We start from the raw sequence: 21,791 nt of genomic DNA, 5'->3' as shown, positions 1-21,791 counted from the left end.
TTTCTCTCCTCTCCTTGCAGGGATGACAGTACGGACTAGACAGCTTCTGATTGGTGAGCACTGTGACTGTGCATTGCCCAGAGGAGTCCAGAAGAGCCCCTGGAATGAATTGTATCCCTGACTGAGAAACTGTTTGTTATTGTTGTCTGCAGGCGGAGGAGTTCCATTCGCTGGTGAGCACCTTCCTGGAGGGTCTGGGTGAGTCTGAACGGACGCTGAGATACGGGGTGATCCCTGAGGATGAGCATGCGCTGCAGGAGTGTCAGAAGCAGCAGCAGGTGGGTACCACTGGGGTCACTTACTGCCTCCCTTCAGTACATAGTACACTACTTCTCTTTCCTGTGCTCAGGTAACAATCTGTAGACCCCCCTGGGCAATGATCCATCATTACTATTTACTAGTGTTGGGTTTGATGTAAAAGGTAAAGGGGTACCCTGATGCTAATGAGCCCCCTTCACCGCAGACCCCAACAACCACCGAGCCAGGGTTGTGGGGAAGATGCTTTTGTCCCCATTGGCATGGGCACTCCATCCCTATGCCAAAGGCACGTGGCCTGGTAAGCCGTGAGGGGGGGTGGCGCTCAACCGTCCCCCCACCCCCCACTCCTTCCCCTTCCAGCGCAGCCAGGCCTGTGCTTGGATAAACGGTCTGGTAGGAATTTAGGGGGACCTCACAATTCCCCCCCCCCTTTTTATGGGGGTGAGGTTCCCCTTAAAAGTTCTAACAGGCCTAAAAGGCCCGGTAAGGCTTTTAGGGGGAGCCCCACGCACTTTAAAGAAAAAAAAATGTGGGGTCCCTCCTAACCTTCCTACAAGACCTAAAGGGTCTGGTGTGGATTTGGGGGGGACCCCACACTGTTTTTTTTAGTAAAAATGTTCTATACATTGTACAGATGTGCAACTTTTAATTTAAAAGGACCCCCAGGCATGATATTTAAAGGATTTTTTCTTTTTCTTTTTTTACTTTAAGCAATGAAAAATGACTGCCCCTTTAAAAACGGTACTTTTAGAAAAAAAAAAATGTCACTGATTTGTGTCCCTCGGGGCAGTCCCTGAGTCCCCATAGCCCTTTTATGGCCAACAACTTGCGTAGAAGCCTTCAAAATGGGCACTTTTGAATTTACAAGTTCGAGTCTCATAGACTTGCATTGAGTTCGAAGTTCACGGCCGAACGTTCATTGGGTTCGAACACCCCCGTTCGACCCATCACTACTATTTACCAGCTTCTGCTTTGCTGCATTTCACAAACTAAAACAGCCATTTTCAACCAGGGTTCCTCCAAAGGTTCCTAGGGGGACCTTGAGCTGAGGCTATCTGACCTCCCATCTGATAGTGCCTTCATAGTTCCAAGTCCAATGGCACTTGGCAGAGCCAGTAGCATGACACCATGGATTTTTTTACCTAACAGTAAGGGGGGCATTCTTCCCAAAGATGACTGATGTAAGGGGCATTTTCCTAATGACCCCCAATGGGCTATTTTTAGCACCTGAAAATTACTTTCAGGGTATCTGACCTCCCATCTGATGGTACCTTCATAGTTCCAAGTTCATTGGCACTTGGTAGAGCCAGTAGCATGACACCATGGATCTTTTTACCTAACAGTAAGAGGGGGGGGGGGCATTCTTCTCAATAATGACTGATGTAAGGGGCATTTTCCTAACAACCCCCAATGGGCCATTTTTAGCACCTGAAAATTACTTTCAGGGTATCTGACCTCCCATCTGATGGTGCCTTCATAGCTCCAAGTCCATTGGCACTTGGCAGAGCCAGTAGCATGACACCATGGAACTTTTTACCTAACAGTAAGGTGGGTATTCTTCCCAAAGATGACTGATGTAAGGGACATTTTCCTAATGACCCCCAATGGGCCATTTTTAGCACCTGAAAATTACTTTCAGGGTATCTGACTTCCCATCTGATGGTACCTTCATAGTTCCAAGTTCATTGGCACTTGGTAGGGCCAGTAGCATGACCCCATGGATCTTTTTACCTAACAGTAAGGTGGGTATTCTTCCCAATGATGACTGATGTAAGGGGCATTTTCCTAATGACCCCCAATGGGCTATTTTTTGCACCTGAAAATTACTTTAAGGGTTCGTTTGAGAAAAGGTGGGCTAAAGGGTGGTCTCAGCAAAGAAGAACTCTAACAAACAAAAGAAAAGAGTTAATGTCTCGTTGTAGTGAGGATCGTAGTAGGCTTTCAATCAGTGCCGGGACAAGGTCATCCAGCGCCCAAGGCACCACTGTGTCCAGGGCAGCCCACCCCTTGTCCCGCCCCTGCTTCCAATGTAGAAGACCCCTTTTGTCAGTTTAAAGAACAGGCAGTAATAGTGTTGATGCATATCTGGGGCCCCCTGCTATGGATCTGCCATGGAGAGTTATTTATCCATTCCTGGTCTGCCCCCCTTTGAGAAAGGGTGGACTAAAGGGTGGTCTCAGCAAAGAATAACAAAAAAAACAAATAGTTAATGTCTCGCTGTAGTGAAGATCATAGTAGGGTTTCAATCAGTGCCGGGACAAGGTCATCCAGTGCCAAAGGCACCACTGTGTCCAGGGCAGTCCACCCCTTGTCCCGGCCCTGGTTCCAATGTAGAAGACAGGGGCGGACTGACCATTGCGGCACTTGGGCACTGCCCGAGGGCCCGGGGTCAGTAGGGGGCCCCATTAGATGCCCCTGGTACCTCTCATAGACTGTTTTGGGTGTGGTTTGAGTGTGGGCGAAGACACAGGGGCCCCATGATCCCCTATTGCCCGGGGGCCCCATGAGTTGCCAGTCCGCCCCTGGTAGAAGACCCCTATTGTCAATGTAAAGAACAGGCAGTAATAGTGTTGATGCATATCTGGAGCCCCCTGCTACGGATCTGCCATGGGGTGGGATTTATCCAGTCCTGGTCTGCCCCCCCCCCCCCTTTGAGAAAGGGTGGTCTCAGCAAAGAAGAACTCTAACAAACAAAAGAAAAGAGTTAATGTCTCTCTGTAGTGAAGATCGTAGTAAGCTTTCAATCAGTGCCGGGACAAGGTCATCCAGCGCCCAAGGCACCACTGTGTCCAGGGCAGCCGCCCCTTCTGCCCACCCCTTGTCCCGGCCCTGCTTCCAATGTAGAAGACCCCTTTTGTCAATGTAAAGAACAGGCAGTAATAGTGTTGATGCATATCTGGAGCCCTCTGCTACGGATCTGCCATGGGGAGGGATTTATCCAGTCCTGGTCTTCTCCCCTGTGAGAAAGGGTGGGCTAAAGGGTGGTCTTAGCAAAGAAGAGCTCTAACAAAAAAAAAAGTTAATGTCTCGCTGTAGTAAAGATCGTAGTAGGCTTTCAATCAGGGCCGAGACAAGGTCATCCAGCGCCCAAGGCACCACTGTGTCCAGGGCAGCCGCCCCTTCTGCCCACCCCTTGTCCCGACCCTGCTTCCAATGTAGAAGACCCCTTTTGTCAATGTAAAGAACAGGCAGTAATAGTGTTGATGCATATCTGGAGCCCTCTGCTACGGATCTGCCATGGGGAGGGATTTATCCAGTCCTGGTTTGTCCCCCCCCATAGGTGCCCTGTTATCTCATCACTTTTATTCCCTTTCCAGGAACTGATGAGCACCCTGCAGTGTCAGCAGATGGCCCTGGAGTGTATCGTCTCCCTGGGACAAGAGATCCTGTCCGCCTGCCACCCCGACTCCATCATCACCATCAAATCCTGGCTGAACATCTGTAAGACGCGCTACCAGGAGGTAAGTGGGCCTCCGGGAGCTGATGGAGCCTGTTTTTGAAAGATGGGGCAATAACCGACTTACCTAAAGTTTGACCATCGCGTTTTCCATACACACATATAAACAAGTACATAACATTTATATTTATATATTGTTTATGTAATAATTTTTGTTATTTTTTTACTGTTTCATTGTTATTGGTGTGTCTATATGCACAATTTTTTTATGTTGCATCATACATCTACGGGGCTAGTTATAAAAAAAAAAAATTTGGTATGTGAACGTCTCAAGTATTCGCTCAGCTTTCACCAAGAATCCCTGTATTCTGCATAATACAGGCATACCTCGGTTTACGAATTTAATGCGTTCTCTGGGACCTTTCGTATTGCAAAAAATTCATAAACCGAAATGCGGTTTCCCATAGGAATGCATTGGAAACCAATTAATCTGTTCCGGAGGTCAGAAAAAAGTAAAACAAACATCTTTTTATCTGTTCAAAACTCTTTATAAAGTGCACTTTAAAGGCATAAACACTGTACAGGGACATAAGAAAAAAAATTGTAAATGCATTGAAAACCAAAGAATCCGTTCCGGAGGTCAGAAAAAAGTTTTTAAAAAGTCGCTGTCACTATAGGTCAGTTTTGGTTTTTAAATGTAATTACCGTCTTTTTTTTTCTTCACTGTAGCTCAGAGAATCAGCTGTCACTTCCCGCCCAGCTAAAAGAAACAAAGTTTCCTTTTAGTTTATTTCCCCCCAGTTAAAAGAAACAATGTTTCCTTTTAGTTTCTTAAAAGAAACAAAGTTTCCTTTAGCTCTGGGGAAAGTGACAGCTAATTCTGTGAGCTATAGTGAAGAAAAAAAAAGCCGGCAATTGCATTTATAAATCGGCACCGGCATACATTTCGTATTGCGAAAAAAATTCGTAAACGGAAACGCGGTTTCCCATAGGAATGCATTGAAAACCAATTAATCCGTTCCGGAGGTCAGAAAAAAGTAAAAAAAAGTATTTTATCTGTTTAAAACGCTTTACAAAGTGCACTTTAAAGGCATAAATACTGTACAGGGACATGATAAGAAAGAAATGTGTAAATGCATTGAAAATCAATTAATCAGAAAAAAGTTTTAAAAAAGTGGCTGTCACTATAGGTCAGTTCCGGTTTTTAAATGTATTTACCGGCTTTTTTTTTTTTCTTCACTATAGCTCAGAGAATCAGCTGTCACTTCCCCCCCAGCTAAAAGAAACAAAGTTTCCCTTTAGTTTATTTTGAGTTAAAAGAAACAATGTTTCCTTTTAGTTTCTTAAAAGAAACAAAATTTCCTTTAGCTCCGGGGAAAGTGACAGCCAGGGGCGGACTGACAACTCATGGGGCCCCCGGGCAATAGGGGATCATGGGGCCCCTGTGTCCTTGCCCAAACTCAAAAAAGCCTATGAAAATGGTGCCAGGGGCATCTCATGGGCCCCCCTACTGACCCCGGGCCCTCGGGCAGTGCCCGAGTTTCCAAATGGTCAGTCCGCCCCTGGTGACAGCTTATTCTGTGAGTTATATTGAAGAAAAAAAAAAGCCGGCAATTGCATTTAAAAATCGGCACTGACATACAATCTGTATTGCAAAAATTTGTAAAAAATTCGTAAACCGAGACATTATTTTCAATGGATTTTCATTCGTAAACCGAAAATTACATTAACCGAGGCGTTCGTAAACCGAGGTACATGTATGTTTATTTGCCATCTAGTGGCCATAACGCAGCATTTTCCCGATTGAGGTATTTCAGGAAAACAGACAATTATGGCCACTAGATGGAGCTGACAGTAATAGGAAAGAAACATACTAGGCAAACGACAGGATTATTTGCGACCCTTTGAGATCTGGTGTGTTTTTGCTATAAAAGTCTGACATGGGGAGCTGTGACGTAGCCGTGACCTGTCACCAGAACATGCCTTTCAGCACCAATCTTCCTGTGTGTTTTAGGCATGATATTTATCTGTAAAAGCCTCCCTTGTGTGGACTTATGAAAGGTCTAAGACTACTGCTGTGTGCTGGTGTCGCCATCTTGATGGTGAGGTCAGCCTCCCCCCTGTGGCTATCACTTTTGCTCCTCCCTGGAACTACATAACATTTTATGCAGAGAGGAGAAGCAAAGGAGCTGGGCCAGCACAGAATGTGATTAGACACTCCCAGAAGAGCAAAGGACTGTGATATGCATGGAGGGAGGGGGCTGTGCTAGGGAAATTACTATTCCTGGTATAGTCAATTTTTCTAGCAAGTTCAAAGGAACATTGAATGTAAATACAAATACATTCACTTTCTTTTTTGGTTCTGTTTTTCCTAATCCGGTGTAACTGGAAACTTGGGGTTGGTGCAGTGTAGTCCCGTAGACTATGGAGCTGTCCACCTATCATGGCCCCCACCTCCAACTGGAAACTTGGGGTTGGTGCAGTGTAGTCCCGTAGACTGTGGAGCTGCCCACCTATCATGGCCCCCACCTCCAACTGGAAACTTGGGGTTGGTGCAGTGTACTCCCGTAGACTGTGGAGCTGCCCACCTATCATGGCCCCCACCTCCAACTGGAAACTTGGGGTTGGTGCAGTGTAGTCCCGTAGACTATGGAGCTGCCCACCTATCATGGCTCTCACCTCCAACTGGAAACTTGGGGTTGGTGCAGTGTAGTCCCGTAGACTATGGAGCTGCCCACCTATCATGGCCCCACCTCCAACTGGAAACTTGGGGTTGGTGCAGTGTAGTCCCGTAGACTGTGGAGCTGCCCACCTATCATGGCCCCCACCTCCAACTGGAAACTTGGGGTTGGTGCAGTGCAGTCCCGTAGACTGTGAAGCTGCCCACCTATCATGGCTCTCACCTCCAACTGGAAACTTGGGGTTGGTGCAGTGTAGTCCCGTAGACTATGGAGCTGCCCACCTATCATGGCCCCACCTCCAACTGGAAACTTGGCGTTGGTGCAGTGTAGTCCCGTAGACTGTGAAGCTGCCCACCTATCATGGCCCCCACATCCAACTGGAAACTTGGGGTTGGTGCAGTGTAGTCCCGTAGACTGTGGAGCTGCCCACCTATCATGTCCCCCACGTCCAACTGGAAACTTGGGGTTGGTGCAGTGTAGTCCTGTAGACTATGGAGCTGCCCACCTATCATGTCCCCCACGTCCAACTGGAAATTTGGGGTTGGTGCAGTGTAGTCCCGTAGACTGTGGAGCTGCCCACCTATCATGTCCCCCACCTCCAACTGGAAACTTGGGGTTGGTGCAGTGTAGTCCCGTAGACTGTGGAGCTGCCCACCTTTCATGGCCCCACCTCCAACTGGAAACTTGGCATTGGTGCAGTGTAGTCCCGTAGACTGTGAAGCTGCCCACCTATCATGGCCCCCACCTCCAACTGGAAATTTGGGGTTGGTGCAGTGTAGTCCCGTAGACTGTGGAGCTTCCCACCTATCATGGCCCCCACCTCCAACTGGAAACTTGGGGTTGGTGCAGTGTAGTCCCATAGACTGTGGAGCTGCCCACCTATCATGGCCCCCACCTCCAACTGGAAACTTGGGGTTGGTGCAGTGTAGTCCCATAGACTGTGGAGCTGCCCACCTATCATGGCCCCCACCTCCAACTGGAAACTTGGGGTTGGTGCAGTGTAGTCCCATAGACTGTGGAGCTACCCATCTATTATGGTCCCCAACTTTATATTCCGCATAATCTCCAGAAACATAAGGATGGTGGTTTTGTGACTGTATTAGTGGGAGATAAACCGTAGTTACCAGCAGTCTATTTTCCTGTAATCCCACATTTACAACTGAATCTATGAGTCTGGATATCACACTGACAGCTGATGATTGTTTGTCTCTTTTTAGGTGGTGTCCTGGGCTAAGCAGCAGGGAGGCCGCATCCAGGCACAAATTCAATCCTTGGCAGCAGAACGTGAGGAGGTCGCTCGTCTTATGGACTGGATAACGGCTGCAGAGGAAGCGTTGAGCTTACGAGATCAGGAGCCCCTGCCAGAAGACATGGATGCCTTGGGCGAGATCATCTCACAACACTCAGTAATATCCCTCACTGTAATATGAACATGACAACCAACCACTGTACATCTCATATCACAGGACAACCAACCATCGTACATCTCACATCACAGGAGAACCGTCCATCCTACATCTCACATCACAGGAGAACCGTCCAGCCTACATCTCACATTACAATACAACCATCCTTCCTACATCTCACATCGCAGGACAACCATCCATCCTACATTTCACATCATAGGACAACCATCCATCCTACATCTCACATCACAGGACAACCGTCCATCCTCCATCTCAGATCACAGGACAACCATCCTTCCTACATCTCACATCGCAGGACAACCATCCATCCTACATCTCACATCATAGGACAACCATCCATCCTACATCTCATATCACAGGACAACCGTCCATCCTACATCTCACATCACAGGAGAACCGTCCATCCTACATCTCACATCACAGGAGAACCGTCCAGCCTACATCTCACATTACAATACAACCATCCTTCCTACATCTCACATCGCAGGACAACCATCCATCCTACATTTCACATCATAGGACAACCGTCCATCCTCCATCTCAGATCACAGGACAACCATCCATCCTACATCTTACATCACAGATCAGCCGTCCATCCTACATTTCTCATCACAGGAGAACCGTCCATCCTACATCTCACATCACAAGACAACCATCCTTCCTACATCTCACATCGCAGGACAACCATCCATCCTACATCTCACATCATAGGACAACCATCCATCCTACATCTCACATCACAGGACAACCGTCCATCCTTCATCTCAGATCACAGGACAACCATCCTTTCCACATCTCACATCACAGGACAACCATCCTTTCTACATTTCACATGACAGGAAAACCGTCCATCCTACATCTGACATGACAGGACAACCATCCATCCTCCATCTCAGATCAAAGGACAACCATCCATACTCCATCTCAGATCAAAAGGACAACCATCCATCCTACATCTCATATCGCAGGACAACCATCCATCCTACATCTCAGATCACAGGACAACCATCCATCCTATATCTCACATCACAGGACAACCATCCTTTCCACATCTCACATCACAGGACAACCATCCTTTCTACATTTCACATGACAGGAAAACCGTCCATCCTACATCTGACATGACAGGACAACCATCCATCCTCCATCTCAGATCAAAGGACAACCATCCATACTCCATCTCAGATCAAAAGGACAACCATCCATCCTACATCTCACATCACAGGACAACCGTCCATCCTACCTCTTAGATTACAGAGCAACCATCCTCCCTATATCTCACATCATCAGTCAACCATCCATCCTACATCTCACATCAAAAGACAACTGTCCATCCTACATCTCAGATTACAGAACAACCATCCATCCTACATCTTACATCACAGATCAGCCGTCCATCCTACATCTCACATCACAGGAGAACAGTCCATCCTACATCTCACATCACAGGAGAACTGTCCATCCTACATTTCACACCACAGGAGAACCGTCCATCCTACATCTCACATCACAAGATAACCATCCTTCCTATACCTCACATCACAGGACAACCGTCCATCCTACATCTCACATCACAGGACAAAAGTACATCCTACATCCCACTTAATAGGTCAACTGGCTATCCTACATGTCACATGACAGGTCCATGAACCATCTTCTCTGTCACGTGTCCTGATATTTAATTCTTAGATTTTTCTAACTTTTTATCATATTTTATTGAGACTCATGTCTTTTTTTTTGGACAGTTATATAAGCAATAAAAGTGAAATGTATCCACCTGACTCATTGTAGGTTTTTATGGAGGAGCTGAGCCGGAAGGAGCCTGAGGTGGAGAAAGTCACCAAGAACTGTAAGCGTAAAGTGACTGATACACGAGCAACAAGTATACGCAAGACCATTACCAGTGAGTGACCCAACCAAATAAACAAGGCACATACACTAACCAGAGAGATTTTCCACTATATACTTTCGTTTCCACTTGCATGTTCTACTTGCTCCCCATCTCTCCATTCTATTGTAGGAGAGTTGGCTTGTTTGTTTGGGGGTTTGCTCTATCAGTCCACATCCTGAGCTGCTTATGGCGCAGTTTTGCTGTCTGTAGTGGAGTTCGGATGTAATTACTGTTTGTTGTTTCAGAAAGACAAAACTCGGTGAAATCGCCCCAAGCTGGCCCCTCCATTCCTCTCCTGGACCTCGCCCCACAAACCCCACACATGGCACAGCTCCTCAACCGCTGGCAGCAACTCTGGCTCCTCACCTTGGACCGCCAGTGCCGCCTTCAGAATGCCCAACAGAGGCTCCATGAGGTGAGCACGTCCAATGTCTGTACACCCAGGGTGGTAATACGACTCAAAATGGTTATTTTAGAGGTTCAAAGTATATCACCTCTGGAATCGCCAGTGAAAATGGAAACATTGCTATAAGATTGTGCCATGATTTTCACATTGTATGTGCAGCCAAAAATGTTCTTTCCAGTTTTGGATAGTTAAAGGATTTGACCACCTGCCAGGTTCCCACTACTCAAAATTATAAATCTAAATTTCGGGAGGGGGACTGCTACAAAGCAATTTCAGGCAGTCTGATGGTTTTACTGGAACCACATCCTCTGTTAATGAACCAATTCCCTACCAACCAAAAACAAATCGGATTTTCAAGGTACCACACCATGTGTAAAAAGAACTTTCTATATATGTATTATACAAAATGTATTATTTATTTATTTCAGGTACTTATATAGCGCCGTCAATTTACGCAGCACTTTACATATATATTGTACATTCACATCAGTCCCTGACCCTCAAGGGGCGTATAATCTAAGGTCCCTAACTCGCATTCATACATACACATACAAGGGACAATTTAGACAGGAGACAATTCACCTACCAGAATCAATGTTCCCCCTGCGCTTATATATGGGCCTCTAAACAACGATGAAGCTGCTAGCACCTCAATCCTTTACCTATAGGTGTATATACTAAATAATCAAATATATAGTGCAGCGCTTAAACAACGTATACACATTAAATGAATCATAAAACAAACATACAGTTGTGGCCAAAATTATTCAACCCCCACTGAAATTGAGTGTTTTGGCCAGTTTGACATTGCTTTTGATCATTCAGTCATCTTGCTTACATTTACATTAAAGAGGCACTTGTAGGTCAGACAAATATAACATAACAGTTATAATGAAATAACCACAAATGTCTTTTCTGTGCTCACAGCATTATCAGTTTTATTCAACCCCCAAGTGACATTCAATCTTAGTACTTAGTACAGCATCCTTTTACAGTTATAACAGCTTTTAAACGTGAAGCATAGCTTGACACAAGTGTCTTGCAGCGATCTACGGGTATCTTCGCCCATTCTTCATGGGCAAAGGCCTCCAGTTCAGTCACATTCTTAGGCTTGCGCACTGCAACTGCTTTCTTTAAGTCCCACCAGAGGTTCTCAATCGGATTTAAGTCTGGTGACTGCGATGGCCACTCCAAAATGTTCCAGCCTTTCCTCTGCAACCATGCTCTAGTGGACTTGGAGGTATGCTTGGGATCATTGTCCTGTTGAAAGGTCCAACGTCTCCCAAGCCTCAGGTGTGTGACGGACTGCATCACGTTTCCATCCAATATCTCCTGGTACTGAAGAGAATTCATGGTACCTTGCACACGCTGAAGCTTCCCTGTACCTGCAGAAGCAAAACAGCCCCAAAGCATGATTGACCCTCCACCATGCTTCACAGTAGGCAAGGTGTTCTTTTCATCATAGGCCTTGTTCTTCCTCCTCCAAACATAGCGTTGATCCATGGGCCCAAACAGTTCTAATTTTGTTTCATCAGTCCACAGAACACTATCCCACAACTTTTGTGGTTTGTCCACATGGCTTTTGGCATACTGCAGTCGACTCTTCTTATTCTTTGGAGACAGCAAGGGGGTACGCCTGGGAGTTCTGGCACGGAGGCCTTCATTACGCAGTGTGCGTCTTATTGTCTGGGCTGAAACTTCTGTACCCACATCTGACAAATCTTTTCTCAGTTCCTCAGCAGTCACACGGGGACTTCTCTCCACTCTACGCTTCAGGTAGCGCACAGCAGTCGAAGTCAGCATCTTCTTTCTGCCACGACCAGGTAGCGTTTCAACAGTGCCCTTTGCCTTGAATTTGCGAATGATGCTTCCTAAGGTGTCTCTTGGTATGTTTAACATCTTTGCAATCTTCTTATAGCCATTGCCCTTCCTGTGAAGAGAAATCACCTCTTCTCTTGTCTTCCTGGACCATTCTCTTGCCTTCACCATGTTTGTAACCACACCAGTAAATGTCTAGAAGGAGCTGAGTATCACAGTCATTTTAAAGCTGCCTAATTGGTGCTTATTATGCTTGATTGCTGCTCGGTGACATCCACAGGTGTTTTCAATACCTGATGGAAAGCACCTGTATGAACCTCTGTTCTTCAGAGTGGTAGTCTTTAAGGGGTTGAATAATTGTGGCAATGAAGAAACCACATAAGAACCATTTACTACTGTATTACATAAACAATTGATGTCATTTTAGTTGCATTTGGGTAGTTACAACGTCCTTGTAGGATTTGATTCTGAATACAATTCCAAATGTACACTATAGTCCCTAAACCCCTTTACAGCATTGGGGGTTGAATAATTTTGGCCACAACTGTAGTAGTGATAAGATCCTTCAGGGATCTAAAATATAGTGCCATATTGTGGAACAATCAACTTGGTCCTAAATTTGGACCCAATATATGGTGAGATAAAACAATCCCACAAAAACGTAATGATAAGCATACACCAAGTGTACAGTGGGGCAAAAAAGTATTTAGTCCGCCACCAATTGTACAAGTTCTCCCACTTACAGAGATGAGAGAGGCCTGTAATTGGCATCATAGGGAGACCTCAACTATGAGAGACAAAATGAGAAAACAAATCCAGACAATCACATTGGCTGATCTGGAAAGAATTTATTTGCAAATTATGGTGGAAAATAAGTATTTGGTGAATATGAAAAGTTCATGTCAATACTTTGTTATATATCCTTTGTTGGCAATGACAGAGGTCAGACGTTTCCTGGAAGTCTTCACAAGGTTGGCACACACTGTTGCTGGTATGTTGGCCCATCCTCCATGCAGATCTCCTCTAGAGCAGTGATGTTTTGGGGCTGTCGCTGGGCAACACGGACTTTCAACTCCCTCCAAAGGTTTTCTATGGGGTTGAGATCTGGAGACTGGCTAGGCCACTCCAGGACCTTGAAATGCTTCTTACGAAGCCACTCCTTCGTTGCCCGGGCGGTATGTTTGGGATCATTGTCATGTTGGAAGACCCAGCCACGTTTCATCTTCAATGCCCTTGCTGATGGAAGGAGGTTTGCACTCAAAATCTCACGATACATGGCCCCATTCATTCTGTCCTGTACATGGATCAGTTGTTCTGGTCCCTTTGCGGAGAAACAGCCCCAAAGCATGAAGTTGCCACCCCCATGCTTCACAGTTGGTATGGTGTTCTTTGGATGCAACTCAGCATTCTCTCTCCTCCAAACACGACGCGTTGTGTTTCTACCAAACAGTTCTATTTTGGTTTCATCTGACCATATGACATTCTCCCAATCCTCTTCTGGATCATCCAAATGCTCTCTAGCAAACTTCAGACGGGCCCGGACATGTACTGGCTTAAGCAGGGGGACACGTCTGGCACTGCAGGATCTGAGTCCCTGGCGGCGTAGTGTGTTACTGATGGTAGCCTTTGTTATGTTGGTCCCAGCTCTCTGCAGGTCATTCACTAGGTCCCCCCGTGTGGTCCTGGGATTTTTGCTCACCGTTCTTGTGATCATTTTGACCCCACGGGGTGAGATCTTGCGTGGAGCCCCAGATCGAGGGAGATTATCAGTGGTCTTGTATGTCTTCCATTTTCTAATTATTGCTCCCACAGTTGATTTGTTCACACCAAGCTGCTTGCCTATTGCAGATTCAGTCTTCCCAGCCTGGTGCAGGTCTACAATTTTGTTTTTGGTGTCCTTCGACAGCTCTTTGGTCTTCACCATAGTGGAGTTTGGAGTGTGACTGTTTGAGGTTGTGGACAGGTGTCTTTTATACTGATAACAAGTTCAAACAGGTGCCATTGATACAGGTAATGAGTGCAGGACAGAGGAGCCTCTTAAAGAAGAAGGTCCAGGTCTGTGACAGCCAGAAATCTTGCTTGTTTGTAGGTGACCAAATACTTATTTTCCACCATAATTTGCAAATAAATTCTTTCCAGATCAGCCAATGTGATTGTCTGGATTTGTTTTCTCATTTTGTCTCTCATAGTTGAGGTCTCCCTATGATGCCAATTACAGGCCTCTCTCATCTTTTGGCAGAACTTGCACAATTGGAGGCTGACTAAATACTTTTTTGCCCCACTGTATAAACGATGAATCCCAAATGCGGGATGATCACAAATCAAAGTGACAAGTGCTTAAAATGATAAACACATAAAATATTCACATGTGAATCAGATAAAAAATAGTGAATAGATCAATAATATAAATAAACGTCTAATGAAGTGCAAAAATTGCAGATAAGGTGCTTCACTATTCCAGGACATGCAGATGGTGCAGTGTATGTGCACACCAAACAGATCCTTCAATGGCTAAAATGCCCCCTCACCTCCATCATACGACTCAATGGGCCAATACACCTTTTGGATCACAACTGGACCCTTCACGGGTAAGATCTGCTTGCTATCCGATCTACAGAGACTCTTCCCTCACTGGCGCGACACACAGCATAAAAGATATCCCTTCCACTGGGTAGGTAAATAGGTAACCTCAATACAGCCAACTTACTTACATGTAGCTCATGAAAGAAGAAGAGAAATCCTCCATAGTGCAACACTGTTTATTCCATTGTATATACAGTTGTGTTGAAAATACTAGCAGTCAGACATCACTAACCGGATCAATCACTGTTTTTGGTGGAAATGATATCTCTACATGGCAAATAATTTCCTAGCAGGTGTAGTAGAGTCATAGAAATCCAACAGACCCAACAGTCATGACATGCATGCTGCTGATTCTGTGTCATTGAATCACTCATTGAAAGGGGCGTGTTCACAATAATAGCAGGGTGGAGTTCTATTAGTGAGGTCATTCATTCTTTGAACAACAGGTGGCAATTATTGCCCTTATTTAAGGAAGGAAGGCAGCAAATGTTGGACATGCTGGTTACAGTGCATTTCTCTCTGAAATTATGAGGAAAATGGGTCGTTCCAGACATTGTTCAGAAGAACAGCGTACCTTGATTAAAAAGTTGATTGGAGGGGAAAACATATAAAGAAGTGCAGAAAATGATCGGCTGCTCAGCTAAAACGATGGCAAATGCTTTAAAATGGCGACCAAAACCTGAAAGACGTGGAAGAAAGCGAAAAACTGCCATTGGAATGGATAGAAGAATAGCCAAAATGGGGGGGACTCAGCCAACAATCAGCTCCAGGAAGATGAAAGAAGGTGTGATGTTCCCTGTGAGGACTGTTACAATTAGAAGACGCCTATGTGAAGCCAAGCTATCTGCAAGAAGTCCCCGCAAAGTCCCACTGTTGGGGGAAAGACGTGCTGAAGAGGTTACAATCTGCCAAAGAGCACATTGACTGGCCTAAAGAGAAATGGCCCAACATTTTGTGGACTGATGAAAGTAAGATTGTTCTTTTTGGGTCTAGTGGGCGGAGACAGTTTGTCAGACGACCCCCAAACACTGAATTCAAGCCACAGTACACTGTGAAGACCGTGAAGCATGGTGGTGCAAGCATCATGATATGGGGATGTTTCTCATACTACGGTGTTGGGCCTATTTATCGCATACCAGGGATCATGGATCAGTTTGAATCCATCAGAATACTTGAAGAGGTCATGCTGCCTTATGCTGAAGAGGAAATGCCCTTGAAATGGGTGTTCCAACAAGACAACGACCCCAAACACACCAGTAAACGGGCAACATCTTGGTTCCACACCAACAAGATGGACATTATGGAGTGGCCAGCCCAATCCCCGGATCTTCATCCAATAGAAAACTTGTGGGGTGACATCAAAAATGCCGTTTCTGAGGCAAAACCAAGAAATAGAGAAGAACTGTGGAATGTGGTCCAATCATCCTGGGCTGGAATACCTGATCACAGGGGCCAGAAGTTGGGTGACTCCATGCAACACAGATGTACAGCAGTTCTCAGAAACAGTGCGACTACAACCAAATATTCATGAAGTCATTCAAAGGAAAGCAAAATCTTCAAACATTTCTCAGTTTATATAGTGAATGTTTGACTTTGTAAAGAAGAATACAAACACGGCGATTATTTTGAACCGTCTAATATTCACTTTTCTTCCATTTTTTTAGAGGAACAACACAAATTGGATGTATTTTTCTTCATGTTGTGATTTGGAATAGAATGTGTCGTGTTCCCAATGCATTTGTGTGGATGGAAATAAAAGCTATTAGAAGGATTTTGAGCTTTATGCACTTTTTTCAACACACTGCTATTATTTTGAACACAACTGTAGATGAAAAAACGCCAAGTTAGGACCCTAATTTTGTTAAAGAGTCCACCCTGTTTCTGGTTGGGATTTGAACCAGCAACCCTAGTACTGCCAGGCAGAAGTGCTAACCATTAAGCTACTGTGCTGCCCATACTGATGGATGAACTCTTCATCAAGGTCAGCAGATGGATGTCTTTTCCTAAGCCGTTCCTTTCCATATTTCACCCAATTTTCTTTCTAGTTTTAACATTTCAAAACAGACAACATTGAGATATTGTTAAAAGCAACACAATCTATTCATGTGCCAGCCATTTACGTTTACATCCCATAATGATCATGGTGGGGGGGAAGGGCTTTCTGAGCAGTCATCCCCAACGCGTTTCGTAGGATGGGCCTGCTTCTTCAGGGAGAACTGGCATTTCTTTTTCTGTTGCAGAAATTCATAAAGCCTACAGATAGAAAGAGCCACAAACATCATACAAATTGGGGGACCTGAGTTATTCCAAGAGATTATTATTATTATACAGTATTTATAAAGCGCCAATAGTTCGCTCAGCACTGTACATTACAGAGGGGGACAGAACATGTGACAGAACAATACCAATACAATGCAAAACATGAGGGGATCGAGGGCCCTGCTCTTTGGAGCTTACAATCTAGGAGGGAGGGGATGGTGGCACAGGAGGAGATAGCTGTGGGGGATGGGGTGGTAGGAAGAGTGGAGGAGGTCGGCAAGTTAGCAGGGGGTGGGGTAGGCTTCCCTGAAGAGATGGGTTTTCAGGGTGCGCCTAAAGGAGTGGAGAGTAGGTGATAATCTGATGGGTTGGGGCAGGGAGTTCCAGAGGATGGGTGACACCCTGGAGAAGTCCTGGAGGCGGGCATGGGAGGAGGAGACCAGGGAACTAGAGAGAAGGAGGTCTTGTGAGGAGCGGAGTGTGCGTGCTGGGCGGTATTTGGATATTAGGTCAAGAGATGAAGAAATCCAGAGATATGAGCCATTCATGGGCAGATCAATGTCTCCATTAAAAATGGAGCAAAGCCACCTAACCCATATGAGAGGATCACCAAATCTTATGAGTTCCGGGATCTACTGGGAGATAGAGAAAGGAACCTTGGCATCCAGACATTCATGGGCAGATCAAAATCCACATAAAAAATTGCCATCACATCAAAAAAAAAATCACCGATGGACCCGTTGCTGTCATTCTTCAGAAGAGACACCCAAGGTTCCTTTCTCTATCTCCCAGTAGATCCCGGCACTCATAAGATTCAGGGATCCTCTCATATGGGTCAGGTGGCTTTGCTTCATTTTTCAGTGGAGATATTGATCTGCCTATGAATGCCTCCTATCTCAGGATTTCTTCATCTCCTTGAATAACCCAGATCCCCCAGTTTGTATGATGTTTGTGGCTCTTTCTATCTGAAAGCTTTTATGAATTTCTGCAACAGAAAAATAAATGCCTTGAAGAAGCAGGCTTGTCCTGCGAAACGCGTCGGAAATGAATACGCAGCCTTTTTTTCCCCTCATGATTATTATGGGATGTAAATGGCTGGCACATGAATAGATTGTGTTGCATTTAATAATATCTCAATGTTGTCTGTTTTAAAATTTTATTGATTTTGTACAATAAATACATTATTATATATTATATATTATTATTATTATTATACAGGATTTATGGCACCAACAGTTTGCTCAGCACTTTACAATATAACGGGAGACAATACAGCAACAATACAGTTCAATACAAGAGGGAAAGGAGGGTCTGATCCTGGGAGCTTACAATCTAGGAGGGAGGGGCTAGTGGTACAAAAGGTAATAACTGTGGGGGAGGGACTGGTAGGAAGAGTAGAAGATTCCAGTATTAGCTGAGGGCAGGATAGGCTTCCCTGAAGAGATCGGTTTTCAGAGATCGCCTAAAAGTGAGCAGAGTAGGCGGTAGTCTGATAAATTGGGGTAGAGAGTTCCAGAGGATGGGAGAAGTTCTGGAGAAGTCCTGGAGACAAGCATGGGAGGATGAGACAAGGGAGCTAGAGAGCAGGAGTTCGTGCGAAGAGCGGGTGATATTTGGAGACAAGATCGGTGATGTTATTTGGGGCGGAGTTATAAATGGCGTTATATGTTATTGTTAATGTTTTGAATTTTATCCGTTGGGCAATGGGAAGCCAGTGGAGGGATTGGTAGAGCGGGGTGGAGGACACTGAGTAGAGGCCAGTGGAGGGATTGGTAGAGCGGGGTGGAGGACACTGAGTAGAGGCCAGTGGAGGGATTGGCAGAGAGGGGTGGAGGACACTGAGTGGAGGTCAGTGAAGGGATTGGCAGGGAGGGGTGGAGGACACTGAATGGAGGTCAGTGGAGGGATTGGTAGAGCGGGGTGGAGGACACTGAGTGGAGGCCAGTGGAGGGATTGGCAGAGAGGGGTGGAGGACACTGAATGGAGGCCAGTGGAGGGATTGGCAGAGAGGGGTGGAGGACACTGAGTGGAGGCCAGTGGAGGGATTGGCAGAGAGGGGTGGAGGACACTGAGTGGAGGCCAGTGGAGGGATTGTCAGAGAGGGGTGGAGGACACTGAGTGGAGGTCAGTGGAGGGATTGGCAGAGAGAGGTGGGAGGACACTGAGTGGAGGTCAGTGGAGGGATTGTCAGAGAGGGGTGGAGGACACTGAGTGGAGGTCAGTGAAGGGATTGGCAGGGAGGGGTGGAGGAGACTGAATGGAGGTCAGTGGAGGGATTGGCAGGGAGGGGTGGCAGATACAGAACGGTTAGTAAGGTGGATGAGCCTGGCAGCAGCATTCATGATAGACTGAAGAGGGGATGGTCCTGTTCTATGTAATCCACAGTATATGTAAGTGATAGAACTGAAGGTTTGGTGGGTAAGGAATGTCTTTTTGCTGATGACACATAATGGTGTGCATTAGGGATGAAGTCCCTGCAGGCGCCTGTAACTTGAAACATGATTTGGTAATTGCTGGAAGCAGAGGCTTAACTAGAACCTTCAGGGCCTCGGTGCAAGAAACCACGAAGGGCCCCCCTGACCCCATCACCCTTACATCCCAGCCCACAGCAATCCCCTTTACATTACGGTCCACAGCAATCCCCTTTACATCACAGTCCGCAGTGTTCCCCTTTACATCACGGTCCGCAGTGTTCCCCTTTACATCACGGTCCGCAGTGTTCTCCTTTACATCACGGTCCGCAGTGTTCTCCTTTACATCACGGTCCGCAGTGTTTCCCTTTACATCACGGTCCGCAGTGTTTCCCTTTACATCACGGTCCGCAGTGTTCTCCTTTACATCACGGTCCGCAGTGTTTCCCTTTACATCACGGTCCGCAGTGTTTCCCTTTACATCACGGTCTGCAGTGTTCCCCTTTACATCACAGTCCACAGTGTTCCCCTTTACATCATGGTCCGCAGTGTTCCCCTTTACATCACAGTCCACAGTGTTTCCCTTTACATCACGGTTAGCAGTGTTCCCCTTCACGTTACAGTCCGCAGGGTCCCCCTTTACATCACGATCTTTATACCACTAGAGGGGTCACCGGCAGGAGGAAGGAGGTCCTGATTCCTCTATATAGATCTGTATATCACTAGAGGGGTCACCGGCGGGAGGAAGGAGGTCCTGATTCCTCTATATAGATCTTTATATCACTAGAGGGATCACCAGGAGGAGGAAGGAGGTCCTGAATCCAGTGTGTTGAATGGCCTGATTCCTCCATCCACACATTCGAGGTGGATGGGGGAATCTTTCCCCTCTGCCATTGTGCTTTAACAGCGGGCAGACTCCCCTTCCACCAGAGTACATCGAATTTGCAGCATTTATCCAACAGGCTCAATCAGTAGATCGACTTCTGTACATCCACTGTCCCTATACATGGATCCAAATTCACCCGGTCCCTGCTGGTCCAAATATACAAGTATGTCGTTCACCATCAGGAATGTAGAAGAAACATGTTACACGGCAATTCATTACATAAACTGACAAGTGAGGATTTTTTTTAATGATCTCCTCATGAGTACAAGTGCTGCTCTTGTCAGTTTGTGGAATGAATTGCTGTGTAAAGTGGACTGACGTCATCAGGGAAAGTGCACTTCAGCACAGCGCCTGCGATTCCCCAGCTCCCATAGACAGAAGTGTCAACTCTACAGCGCCTGGAGGGAGCCAATGTCAGGGGGAGGCCAGGGGATCCGGTGTGTCAATAGCCTATGGATAACGTCCCGGACAGACAACTCATGGGGCCCCCGGGCAATAGGGGATCATGGGGCCCCTGTGTCCACACTCAAACCACACCCAAAAAAGCCTATGAAAGGTACCAGGGGCATCTCATGGGGCCCCTTACTGACCCCGGGTCCTCGGGCAGTGCCCGAGTTTCCAAATGGTCAGTCTGCCCCTAGGGGCGTCCCTAGGGTTGGTGTCACCCGGTGCGATAACACTTGGGGACACCCCCTCTGACGATCCCCGCAGAATGGATCGGATCTGTGGATTGAGCATAATGGATCGGAGTCCAATCCATTATGCTCCCCAGTCCGCAGATCCGATCCATCCTGTGGGGATCATCGGCTTTCTATGCTGTACAGTGCAGACAGGTTTACCCTGGTATCAGTGGCATCCCTAGGCAGGTGTGGGGGGTGTGCGCCTCACCGGGTGACACCTACCGCACGGGGTGACACCGGACCCGCTCCACGAAAAGGTAAGTTGTAAAGCAAGGCGACGATCCCCGCAGGATGGATCGGATCTGCGGATTGAGCATCATGAATCTGAGTCCGATCCATTATGCTCCCCAATCCGCAGATCCGATCCATTCTGCGGGGATCGTCGGCTTGCTTTGCAACTTACCTTTTCGTGGAGCGGGTCCGGTGTCACCCCGTATAGGTTGCATGCCAACGATCCCCGCAGAATGGATCGGATCTGCGGACTGAGCATCATGAATCTGAGTCCAATCCATTATGCTCCCCAATCTGCAGATCTGATCCATCCTGCGGGGATCGTCGGCTTGCTTTACAACTTACCTTTTTCGTTGGAGCGGGTCCGGTGTCACCCCATGCGGTAGGTGCAGGGGTGGACTGACCATTTGGAGGGATTCATGATGCTCAGGCCCCATGAGATGCCCCTGGTACCTTTTTCATAGGCTTTTTTGAGTTTGGGTGAGGACACAGGGGCCCCATGATCTCCTATTGCCCGGGGGCCCCATGAGTTGTCAGTCCGCCCCTGGGTAGGTGTCACCCGGTGCGGCGCACACCCCCCCGCACCTGCCTCGAGACGCCACTGGTCCCGGAGATGCAGCCCTCCTCAGATGGGGAGATCAACAAACTGGAAGAAAGCATACAGGTGGCGCAAACACCTAGCGCATTATCCAAGGTTTATTAAAAAGTATAAAAAGACAAAAAAAAAAATGCTCATAAGCAGAGCTATCCTCTGAGGAAAGGGATTCGTCCCCAAAACGCATGAGCAGGCCTATCGCACCATCAGTCGGACGCTCTGCCGTCCTTGCGCCCATCTCTATGGCTTTATAGGCTTTATACATTTG

The 21,791-nt window shown here is 46.6% G+C and overlaps 1 protein-coding gene across 2 annotated transcripts in view; it reads left to right on the top strand.

The window, feature by feature from the left end:
- LOC149444767 (microtubule-actin cross-linking factor 1, isoforms 6/7-like) overlaps nt 1-21,791 on the top strand; it is a 98,700-nt gene that overhangs the window by 43,950 nt on the left and 32,959 nt on the right. For both annotated transcript variants that reach the window (XM_089654548.1, XM_089654549.1), the window contains exons 16-20: nt 153-278; nt 3,576-3,719; nt 7,554-7,742; nt 9,555-9,666; nt 9,900-10,069. In XM_089654548.1, coding sequence (XP_089510674.1) covers nt 153-278; nt 3,576-3,719; nt 7,554-7,742; nt 9,555-9,666; nt 9,900-10,069 — 741 coding nt within the window. The remainder of the gene's footprint in view (nt 1-152; nt 279-3,575; nt 3,720-7,553; nt 7,743-9,554; nt 9,667-9,899; nt 10,070-21,791) is intronic.

Source organism: Staurois parvus, unplaced genomic scaffold (assembly GCF_062004578.1).
Source record: "Staurois parvus isolate SC_StPar_1 unplaced genomic scaffold, SC_StPar_1.0 ptg000776l, whole genome shotgun sequence".
Lineage (NCBI taxonomy): Eukaryota > Metazoa > Chordata > Amphibia > Anura > Ranidae > Staurois > Staurois parvus.
This window is presented reverse-complemented; position numbering and strand designations above follow the sequence as displayed.